This window comes from Leucoraja erinacea, chromosome 13, assembly GCF_028641065.1.
Source record: "Leucoraja erinacea ecotype New England chromosome 13, Leri_hhj_1, whole genome shotgun sequence".
Classification (NCBI taxonomy): domain Eukaryota; kingdom Metazoa; phylum Chordata; class Chondrichthyes; order Rajiformes; family Rajidae; genus Leucoraja; species Leucoraja erinaceus.
This window is the reverse complement of record NC_073389.1, coordinates 820,616-832,787: the sequence shown is the minus strand read 5'-3', so window position 1 is coordinate 832,787 and position 12,172 is coordinate 820,616. Positions and strand designations below refer to the sequence as shown.

Genomic DNA, 12,172 nt, shown 5'->3' with positions numbered 1-12,172 from the left:
ATCGCAAAGCTTTCCTCTTGAACTGGCTAGTAGCTTTTTTCCCGATTTTCCAACTTTCTCTGATGATGTCAATTGCAGACAGACAAGCTTTGGCTCAGAAGCCGGGAAAAAGTACGTGGCAGAAAATAAATGCTACCGACCTGTTCCATATTTTGACCGTCTCAGCTGAGGCAGAAAGTACTGCGATGTTGTCAGAGCTGAAGGCCAGGGTTCTTGTATCGGTCCGGTGGCCTGCAATGGTTATTCTGGCAAAGTTTGTGTACTCTGGTGTAATTCCTGTGGAGTTCAGGTTGAACGCTTCAACTGTGTTGTTCTGCAACAGTGCCACAATCTTCACCTCCCCGTTTGGCAACGAAAGAAAACTGACCGATCTACAAGAAAAAAACAAGTCAGGATGAAAGTAAAATTCATAGGGCCCAGCGGTAGAGATGTTGCCTTGCAGCGCCAGACACCCGGATTCTATCCTGACTACAGGCGCTCTCTCTATGTTTTTCCTGTTCCCCGGGTGCTCCGTTCCTCCCACATTCCAACGACATGCAGGTTTGTCGGTTTAATTGGTGACTGTAAATTGCCCCAGATGTGTAGGGTTGAACAAGTTAATGGATGATCGCTGGTCGGCGTGGGCTCACTGACTCCAGAGACCAGCCAATCCACCCCCCTCGCCTGTATCCACCTATTACTTGCTAAGCCGTGTCCCGCCTCCACCTCTTTTCTAAACCATAAGACCAGTAAGATATAGGAGCAGGAATAGGCCAATGGGCCATCCAGTCTACTGCCCCATTCAATCATGGCCGATTTATCTTTCCCTCTCAACCCCATTCTCCTGCCTTCTCCCCGTGACCTTCGACATCCCTACTAATCAAGAATCCATCAACCGCCGTAAAAATATCCATTGACGGCATCCACAGCAGTCTGTGGCTGAATTCCACAGACTCACCACCCTCTGGCTAAAGAAATTCCTCCTCATCTACTTTCTAAAGATACATCCTTTTACTCTGAGGCTGCGGCCTCTAGATTGCCCAACTATTGGAAACAGCCTCTCCACATCTATCTATATTACTAAAACTCTGATCTTGACCGCTTTTGGCCCACTGTGCTGCAATTTCCGACAGAACGCCGCCACCTACGGCCGTCATTTTTGGCCACCTCGCTCAGAGTCCCCCTCCGCCTTACGGGTGCGTAGGATTTTTCCCATCGGTGACAAATCAAAAAGATATTAATAGTTTTTAAAAATTCACCATTCCCTCTGCTGCCCCTGCTGGAGGGAGGGGGAGGGACCATAAAACCAGGAAGTGGTGTGCCTCACTCAGTCTCTGCAAGATGGATGAAGCCAAGGGTCACGTCTCTCTGAGCTCTGAATTACACTGAATAAATGTCTACACAACAGTGAGTCCTCTTAATGTGGTTTGAAAATGAAAATATGGTTTGTTTGAAGTAAAAAGGCACTGCCTGCAAATGGTTGTTTGGGTGTTTTGGCTTGAAGTTGAAAGGTACTACTTACTTCAAATGGTGGCTTGGGTGCTTTGGCTTGAAGTTGAAAGGCACTACTTACTGCAAATGGTGGCTTGGGTGCTTTGGCTTGAAGTTGAAAGGCACTTCATACTACAAATGGTGGATTGGGTGCTTTGGCTTGAAGTTAAAGGCACTACTGCAAATGCACTTACTTCCTGTATATTGATTTCAGTTAAAACGCTACCACTTACGGCTGTGAATTTTGGCCATCTTACTCAGTCCCACTCCGCTGAGCAGGTGCAGAGAATTCTTCCCATCAATGAAAAATAAGTGTTATTAGTGTTTAAAAATTGTTGAGAATCTCTCTCCTGTCAATCACACCATGAAAGCCACACCTTTTCCGGTGGGAGGGGGAGAGGTTATAAAAGCCGGAAGTGTGGGTGTGGCTCAGTCTCTGCATGATGGGGGAGGGGGAGGTCACGACTGTTTGAGCTGTGAATCAACTGAACACACTGAATGTCTACTGAACTGTGAGTTTGGTGTTTTGTGTGGTTTTATGGTGGTTTCACCCTGCATGAAATGGTATGAAACTGCATTTGAATTTGGTGGCCTTGCACCCTGCTTGAAGTGGAATGAAACTGCACATGAATTTGGTGGCCTTGCACCCTGCTTGAAATGGTAGGAACATGGATTTGAATTTGGTGGCCTTGCACCCTGCTTGAAATGGAATTTCAAGGAATAGTCATGAGTCAACTGCCAGCCCACCAGCCGTGAGTGAGCTTCCAGCACTCCAGAAATATTGGAATTGGTGGAGAGGTGGAATATTGCGTCGGGGACCAGCCCTCCCGTGTGAACATGGGACCCAACGGGTCCTACTTAGTCTAGTATATTTATAAAACTCTCATCTTGTCCTCTTCCAGTTTGCATTGTTTCTACAATTGGGCAAAAACGGTGCCCAATAGCGCTACGATTTTCGCAACCTTACTCGCCATTCTCATGTGCTGCAAGTGCAACAAGTTTTCTTCCAATCAGTGGAATAGTACAAAAGTAATGATGGTTTAAAAATCGTAAAAAACGCCCCTCCCAGCACCCGCTGTCAACCACCGTGGCGAGGAGAATAAAGCTGAAGGAGCGGAGCGAGCAGAGTGTGTTGAGCGAGTGCGGGGAGAGAGCAGCGTGCGGGGAGTGGGCAGCGTGCTGGCTGCTTCTGCGGCGACCAGCTCGAAGATCCTGGAGCCGCAGAGTGAGGCCGAAAGCTGAGGGTGGTGGGGTGCACTTTGGCTGCAGGTTAAAGGCACTACTGCAAACCACCCCCCCCCCCCCCCCCACAGCGCCACTACTGCCCACTCAGACCCACCCCCCCCCCCAGGTGCAGACAATTCTCTCCCTCCCCCACCCTATCACCCACACCCCTGGGCAAGTCATTGGGTATTTTTAAAGTGCAAATTGATAAGCTCTCAATTAGTAGGTGTGTCAAAGGTTATGGGGAGAAAGCAGGAGAATGGGGTTGAGAGTGAAAAGTCGATTAGCCAAGATCGAATGGCAGACCCAGACTTGATGGGCCGAATGGCTTAATTCTGATCCTATATTTTATGGTCTCAAGACCAACTCTTATCTGTTTGCACATAATTCATATCTTGCTATTTCATTCATATGCATGTTCTCATCCAGAAATCTCTTAAAACCCCACTATGGTATCTGCCTCCACCTCCACTCCCAGCAGCACGTTCCAGGCACCCACCACCCTCTGTGAAAAAAAACCTGCCCAACATATTTATTTTTGTATCCCCTCTCACCTTAAAGCTACACTCTCTAGTGTTTGATTTTCTCATCCCGGAGAAAGAATCTAACTGTCTACCGTTTCTATGCCTCTCATCATTTTATATGCTTCTATCAGGTCTCCCCACAACCTCCAACGCTCCAGAGAAAACAATCCCAGTCTGTTCAACCTCTCCCTGTAGCTGAAACCCCCGAATCCCGGCAGCGTTCTGGTAAACCTCCACATGCAGCCTAACAAAGTCCTATAAAGCTGCATCACGACTCCATGACTCTTGGCCTCAATTCCTCCACCTATGCAACCAAGTAGACCATATGCCTTCTTTGCCAGTTTTCTATATAGTCAGAACTTTTTAGCAGGATAAGCCCTTAGCTACATTGTACTGCTGTAAAGTGTAATCCATAATTCTCACTTGGCTAAGTATGAAGAAATACAGAGTGCTGGGGTAACTTAGCAGGTCAGGCAGCATCTGTGGGGAACATAGATAGGTCTTGTACTTGACATTGTTTTCACCATTGTACACTCTGTGAACTCGATGTGAACTGGAGAACATGGATAGGTGACATTTCAAGTCGGGACCCTTCTTCAGTATAAATCCCTGCACAGTTATGTTTCACTCTTCAAAGCTTCCATTCAGAGGAAAAACACATGGTCATTTTAATTGTATCCATAGAGCACTATAATTACTGCTTTCTTTCTAAACGTTAGAGCAATGATACAACAGCTATAACTCAAACTTTGGGTTAAAAAAGGTTAATTTCTGAAGATTTGATCATTTTTATTACTGACGAGAGACCTATGATTAATATTTTAATCAATGATCAAATACCTCCATGACTCTCAAACATTATTCACAGAAGCAGTAGAGAAATGTAGCAAGGAAGCAGGCCCTTCAGCCCATCGAGTCCATGCTGACCATCAATCACCAATTCTACATTCATTCCATTGTCCATTCTCCCCAAACCATTCTGATTAGTACAGGGGTCAGGGGTTATGGGGAGAAGGCAGGAGATTGAGGTTGAGAGGGAAAGATAGATCAGCCATGACTGAATGGTGGAGTAGACTTGATGGGCCGAATGGCCTAATTCTGCTCCTATCACTCATGAAGATCCCACCACTCACCTGTACACTGAAGGTGTATCATTTAGTTGCTAATCAACCTATTAACTCCATACTATTTTTGGGTCGTGGGAGAAAATTGGAGCACCCGAAGGAAACTTAACGCAGTGAACGTGAAAACCCCACACAGACAGCAACCAGTGGGAGGACAAACCGGGGACTGGCGCCGTGAGGCAGCGGTTCAACCTGCCGCACTGCCCAAAATTACATGACAAGTTTTTTTTTTTTTTGGTCAGTTATATAACTCAACCGTCCGTACCTGATCTTAGCTGAGGCTTTAATTTTTGTTAACACCTCAATCTCATCCTTTAGGGTTTGTTCCACAGTCGATTCCAACTCAGTGACATCTTCGCCAGATTCCGCTCTTTTCCTACGGAAAAATTGACAAAAGAGTCCGTTTAAATATATGCAGTACAATAAGGAGAGACACAAAATGCTGCAGTAACTCAGCAGGAGTTACTTCCTCAGATTGAGGAAGGGTCTCGATCCGAAACATCACCCATTCCTTCTCTCCAGAGATGCAGCCTGTCCCGCTGAGTTACTGCAGCATTTTGTGTCTACCCTTGAGTTAAACCAGCATCTGCAGTTCTTTCCTATGCAGTAAAATAAGTTAATTTAATGTACAATGTTTTTTTATTTACTCCAGTCATTATTATAGTCATAAGAACTGGACGGTGGATTTTGAAAATGGCACCTCTTACATCAGTAGATTATTTCTATCCACTTGCTAATCAACGTTCAGGGATATGGCGATACTCAACTGGACTCTTCGTGAGAAAAATAATTCCACTGTGTTAGCACTTCGCACGTGACCATAAAAACACTATTGAGCCAAAACCGGTGAAATTTCATGTTCATAAGTGATAGGAGAAGAATTAGGCCATTCGGCCCATCAAGTCTATTCCTCCATTCGATCATGGATGATCTATCTCTCCCTCTCATCCCCATTCTCCTGCCTTCTTCCCATAACCCTGACACTCGTACTAATCAAGAACCTATCTATCTCTGCCTTAAAAAATTTCCATTGACTTGGCCTCCACAGCCCTTTGTGGCAGAAAATTCCACAGATTCACCACCCACTGACTAAAGAAATTCCTCCTCATCTCCTTCCTAAAGGAACGTCACATAATTCTGAGGCTATGACCTCTGGTCCGAGACTTTCCCACTAGTGGAAACATCCTCTCCACATCCACTCTATTCAGGCCTTTCACTTCTCGGTAATTTGTCAGTCCATTCCTTCCACACATGTTACTTGACTCACTGCGTTACTCCTGTAGTTTGAGTTCTGTGCAAGACTCCAGCATCTGACGTTAACTGATGTAAGTGGTAGTAACTAAAACAACTTGGCTTTAGATCTACAACAACCAAGTGCTGGAGGAACTCGATGGGTCAGACTAACGAAGAGTCCAAACGCAAAATGTCACCTATCTATGTTCTCCAGATATGTTGTGTGACCCACTGAGTTACTAAAGCACTTTGTATCATTTTGTGTATAAACCAGCATCTGCAGTTATTTGTTTCTACTCCTTTAGACTGCCCCTCTCACCTTAAAGCTATGCCTTCACGTCTTGGAAAATGATTAAATGTACGATGACCTCAGTGAGATTTGAGTCATGGTAACATTTTCCTGGAATAGGTCCACCACCTATTTTCTGGCACCCTTGGTTCCAGAGCCTTGCCGTATTATCCATTTTGCTGGCTTAACAGAGGTCACTGCCTCGGTAAAGGGCCAGTCCCACTGTACGAGGTAATTCAAGAGTTCTCCCGAGTTTTCCCCTGATTCGAACTCGGAGAATGTCCATAGCGGGTCCGTAGGTGGCCGTGGATGTCTCGTAGCGGCTCGTACGAGTAACAGAAATCCGGTAAACTCGTGACGTTTTTTCAACACCGTGAAAAATGTCCACGAGTAAAAAAATACTTGTGATGAAAAAAATGGTTACTTTTTACTCGTACGAGCTGATACAAGACATCTACAAACTCCTACGGACCCGCTGCGGACATTCTCCGAGTTCGAATCGGGGAAAACTCGGGAGAACTCTGGAATTACCTCGTACAGTGGGACAGGCCCTTAAGACTGAGATACCGGCCTCGGGAAGACCACAAAGTCGGCTGCGGAAGTTGGCTATGGGAATGGATCTGCCAGCTCGAGCCAAGCCGCATTTCCAGAGCCCCGGCCACAGAACGCAAATTACACCCGCCGATCAGTCGCGGAAGTCCCGATGAGGTCGAGATCAGCCGCCTCACCCAGGCTAGCACCACATTTTCGGGGGGACTTCCGGTGGGGGATGGGGTGGGATTTTTCCGCATCACAGAGGAGCCTGGAGCACCAGCTTCCAGATCATCGGTGGTGGAACTATATAATTTCAATGGTGTGTACAATTTAAAGAAAGAAATGGAAAGAAAACATAGGGGCACTAAATATCGATCAGCAGATAAATACAGTAGGTTATTTGTGTGGCGTCAAAGGTATTTGTTTCTTTGGAACAGCTCTGTAACAGGCCCTTTGGCCCACTGTGTCTGTGCTGACCAGCGATCCCCGTATACAGGTACTAATGTTATCCTGCACACTTGTGGCAATTTACAATGTTTACCAAAGCCAATTGACCGATAAACTTGTACATAGAAACGTAGAAAATAGGCGCAGGAGTAGACTATTTGGCCCTTCAAGCCAGCACCGCCATTCAATATGATCATGGCTGATCATCCACAATCAGTACCCCGTTCCTGCCATTCCCCATATCCCTTGACTCCACGTGTTTAAGAGGGAACTGCAGATGCTGGAGAATCGAAGGTTACACAGAAAAGCGAAGGAACCTGAAGGGTTTCGGCCCGAAACGTTGCCTATTTCCTTCGCTCCATAGATGCTGCTGCACCCGCTGAGTTTCTCCAGCTTTTCTGTGTTCCCTTGACTCCACTATCTTTAAGAGCTCTATCTAACTCTCTCTTGAAAGCATCTAACAAATTGGCCTCCACTGCCTTCTGAGGCAGAGAATTCCACAGATTCACAACTCTCTGTGTGAAAAAGATTTTCCTCATCTCCATTCTAAATGGCCTATCCTTCTTAAACTGTGGCCTCTGATTCTGGACTCCCCCAACATCGGGAACATGTTTCTTGCCTCTAGCATGTCCAATCCCTTAATAATCTTATATGTTTCAATATTATCCCCTCTCAACCTTCTAAATTCCAGAGTATCCATTCTTTCCATTCGCTCCATTCTTTCAGCATATGACAGTCCCGCCATCCCGGGAATTAACCTTGTAAACCTACTCTGCATTCCCTCATTAGCAAGAATGTCCTTCCTCAAATTAGTAGACCAGAACTGCACACAATACTCCAGGTGTGGTCTCACCAGGGCCCTGTACAACTGCAGAAGGACCTCTGCTCCTATTTTCAAATCCTCTCGCTACGAAGGCCAACATGCCATTAGCTTTCTTCACTGCCTGCTGTACCTACATGCTTACTTTCAGTGACCGATGTACAATCACACCCAGGTCTCATTGCACTTCTCCTTTTCCTAATCTGACAACTTTCAGATAATAATCTGCCTTCTTGTTCTTGCCACCAAAGTGGATAACATCACATTTATCCACATTATACTGCATCTGCCATGCATCTGCCCACTCACCCAACCTGTCCAAGTCACCCTGCAGCCTCCTAGCATCCTCCTCGCAGCTCACACTGCTACCCAGCTTTGTGTCATCCGCAACCTGGAGATGTTACTTTTAATTCCTTCGTCTAAATCGTTTATATTGTAAATAGCTGTGGTCCCAGTACTGAGCCTTGCAGCATCCCACTAGTCACTGCCTGCCATTCTGAAAAGGACCCGTTAATTCCTACTCTTTGCTTCCTGTCTGCCAACCAGTTCTCTATCCATGTCAACACCCTACCCCCAATATCATGTGCTCTAATTCTGCACACTAATCTCTTGTCAAAGTACGTCTTTGGGATGTGAGGGCAAACCGGAGCACCCAGAGAACATGCACGCAGGTCACGGGCAGAACATGCAAACTGTGTAGTCAGCACCCGAGGTCAGGATGGAACCCGTGAGGCAGCAACTCTACCGCTGCGCCACCCACATGATTGATCAAGAATGGTGTGGGAAATGTGGAGAAGCGTGAGGCAGGGGAGACGTAGACATTCCTTGCGGGGGCCAGAGAGAGTGCCAGGAAAGTAATATAAAACCTGTGTGAAGTGACCTCTCCTGGCAGACGAGCAGTAACAGCCTTCCTGTTCCAAGCAGAGTTAAAAATGTAGCTGGCACTCGCTGGTGTCAGCAAACCACAATCTCATGAAATCACCATGACGGCTGTGGATATACTTGGAGCAGGAAACTGGCAAACTGCCTCTCACTGAAGCTCCCAGGAAGGCAGTGACTGCCTGGTCGAGAGACACAAGCAGCACAACAGTAGATCCACACTCTAGCTGCCTGCTGCCTGCTGCCATTGGATTTTGGCCCTCTGCTTTCTGCTGAAAGGAACTATTTGCAGGATGAGCTGAGTGAAACAGGAGTTTTAGTTTAGTTTAGAGATACAGCACACCAGTGATCACCCCGCACACTAGCACTATCCTACAGGCTTTTACAATCTTTACCAAAGCCAATTAACCTACAAATATGTACACCGCTGGGGTGTGGGTGAAAACCGGAGCACCCGGAGAAAACCCACAAGGTTACAGGGAGAATGTACAAACACTGTACAGACAGCACCCGAGGTCAGGATGGAACCCGGGTCTCTGGTGCTGTGAGGCAGCAGCTCTACCACTGCGCCACTGTGCTGCCCCAACACAGACAGTTCTTTACAAAGCTCTTATCAATTGCCCACACTTAATTCTTAAATCTGGAAACTTCTTCCTTAAAGCAGCAAATATACAGGAAGCAAACAGAACAAGGCTAATGCACACATTGGAGACACGAAAACAAACCACTTCCAACCTGTCTGAGCCCAGGATAAATCATCCAGAATTGTCGACCAGTTTGTTAATTTGCTGCGTGCTGACAACTTAGTAAACTATAAAACAATAACTTTATTTTGCTTCAGGATGCCCAAGAAAGTATTATTAAATGTTGATATAATTTTCCAAGCTCTCTGACACAGAAAAGCTTGAGAGATTAATCAAATGTTTTTGAATAATCAGCCGAGTTGTAGGAGAAAACATAGAACAGCTTGACACTGTTATTTGCAAGCTGCCAAATACAGTGTTACACAGCAACATGAGCCAAGAACAGAATGTTCCCTAGTGCTGCACTTTACAACACTACAGGTCACTCAATCCTGTCCTCGTTGGTACGTGTGTGTGTGTGTGTGCGCGAGTGTAAGGCGTAGCTAGTTAGTTTATTGTCACGTGTACCGAGGTACAGTGAAAAGCATTTGTTGCGTGCTAACCAGTAATCAGAAAGAAAATACACAATTACATTTGAGCCATTTACAGTGTATAGATACACGATAAGGGAATAACGTTAGTGTAAGGTAAAGCCAGCAAAGTCAAATCGAGGTTAGTCCGAGCGTCGTCAGAGGTGGATAGTAGTTCAGCACTGCTCTCTGGTTGTGGTAGGATGATTCAGTTGCCTGATAACAGCTGGGAAGAAACTGCCCCTGAATCTGGAGGTGTGTGTTTTCACACTTCTGTAGCTTTTGCCTAATGGGAGAGGGGAGAAGAGGGAGTGGCCAGGGTGCGACTCGTCCTTGATTATGCTGCTGGCCTTGCCGAGGCAGCGTGAGGTACAAATGGAGTCAATAGAAGGGAGGTTGGTTTGTGTGATGGTCTGGTCTGCGTCCACAATATGCTGCAATTTCTTGTGGTCGTGGATGGAGCTGTTCCCAAACCAAGCTGTGATGCATCCCGATAAAATGCTTGCTGTGGTGCATCTGTAGAAGTTGGGGAGAGTTGTAGGGGACATAAGGTCATAAGTGATAGGAGCCGAAATGGCCATTTGGCCCTTCAATTCAATCATGGCTGATCCCCCCCCCCCCCCCCCCCCCCCCCCCCCCCCCCCCCCCCCACCCCCCCCCCCCCCCTCATTCTCCTGTCTTCTCCCCCCCCCCCCCCGGACACCCCCCCCCCCCCCCCCCCCCCCCCCCCCCCCACCCCCCCCCTAATCAAGAATCTATCTATCTCTCAAATATTCATTGGCAATGAATTTCACAGATTCACCACCATCTGACAAAATAAATTCCTCCTCATCTCCTTTCAAAAGGAACAATCTGTAATTCTGAGGCTATGACCACTAGTCCAAGACTCTCCCACTAATGGAAACATCCTACCCACATCCACTCTGTCCAAGCCTTTCACTATTCGGTACCTTTCAAATGAGGATCCCCCTCATTCTTCTAAATTCCAGCGAGTACTGGCCCAGTGCTGACAAATGCTCATCATATATTAATCCACTCATTCCTGGGATCATTCTTGTAAACCTCCTCCGGACCATATCCAGAGCCAGTACATCCTTCCTCAGATATGGTGCCCAAAATTGATCACAATATTCCAAATACGGTCTTACCAGCACCTTAGAGCCTCAGCATTACATCCCGATTTTTGTATACAAGCACTCTTGAAATAAATGCTAGCATTGAGTTTGCATTCTTTACTACTGATTCAACTTGCAGATTAACTATTTGGGAATTCTGCACCAGCACTCCCAAGTCCCTTTGCACCTCCGATTTCTGTTTTATCTCCCTATTTAGAAAATAGTCTACACCTTTATTCCGACGACCAAAATGCACAACTCCAAACTGTGCTACACTATATTCCATCTGCCACTTCTCTGCCCACTCTCCCAATCTGTCCAAGTCCTTCTGCAGAGTTCCTGCTTTCCCTACACTACCTGCCCCTCCATCTATTTCCGTATTATCCGCAAACTTGGCCACATAGCCTTCAATCCCCACATCCAAATCATTAATATACAACGTGAGGAGTAGCGGTCCCAGCACCGAGCTCTACGGAACTCCGCTAGTCACTGGCAGCCAACCCCTTTATTGCCACTCTTTGCCTTCTGCCATCCAGCCAACCTGCTATCCATGCTAGTGTCTGCCCTTGGATGCCATAGGCTCTCATCTTCCTTAACAGCCTCACGTGTGGCACCTTAACAAAGGCTTTCTGAAAATCTAAGTAAACAACATCTACTGACTCTCCTTTGTCTGTCCTGCTATTTTCTTCAACGAATTCCAGCAAATTTTTCAAGCAAGTCCTCCCCTTTATAAAGCCATGCTGACTTTGGCCTATTTTATCGTGAACTTCTAAGTACTCCGTAACCTCATCCTTTATAATGACTCTAAAATCTTACCAACCACGGAAGTCAGACTAACCGACTATAAGAATAACCGATTCTGCTTTGCTCCCTTCTTGTGCAGCGGGGGTAATTTTGGCAATTTTTCATTCATCTGGGACCTCTCCTGTCTCTAGTGATTCTTGAAATATCACTGTCAATGCCTCCACAATCTCTAAAGCCACCTCTTTCAGAACCCCAGGGTGCAGTCTATGTGGTCCAGGTGACTTATCCACCTTCAGTCATTTCATCTTCCCAAGAACCTTCTCCCTAGCAATGGCCACTCCTCCACTAATTTCCACCCCCTGAATCTCCTGAATTTCAGGCACGTTGCTGGTGTCTTCCACTGTGAAGACTGATGCAAAAAAGCTATTCAACTCCTCCGCCATTTCTTTATTCCCCATTATCACTCCTCCTGCATCATTCTCCAGTGGCCTAATGTCCACTCTTGCCTTTCTTACTCTTTATATAACTGAAGAAACTCTTGCTATCCTCTTTTATATTATAGCTTACCTTCGTATTTCATCTTTTCTCTCCATATTGCCTTTTAACTATAGTTACC

General features: G+C 46.2%; 1 protein-coding gene across 2 annotated transcripts in view; it reads right to left on the bottom strand.

Moving 5' to 3' along the window:
• The window catches only part of wdr3 (WD repeat domain 3), a 68,857-nt gene that overhangs the window by 31,451 nt on the left and 25,234 nt on the right, over positions 1-12,172 (bottom strand). For both annotated transcript variants that reach the window (XM_055644242.1, XM_055644243.1), the window contains exons 10-11: positions 4,608-4,718; positions 141-371 (exon numbers count right to left, since the gene is read on the bottom strand). In XM_055644242.1, the coding sequence (XP_055500217.1) occupies positions 141-371; positions 4,608-4,718 (342 nt within the window). The remainder of the gene's footprint in view (positions 1-140; positions 372-4,607; positions 4,719-12,172) is intronic.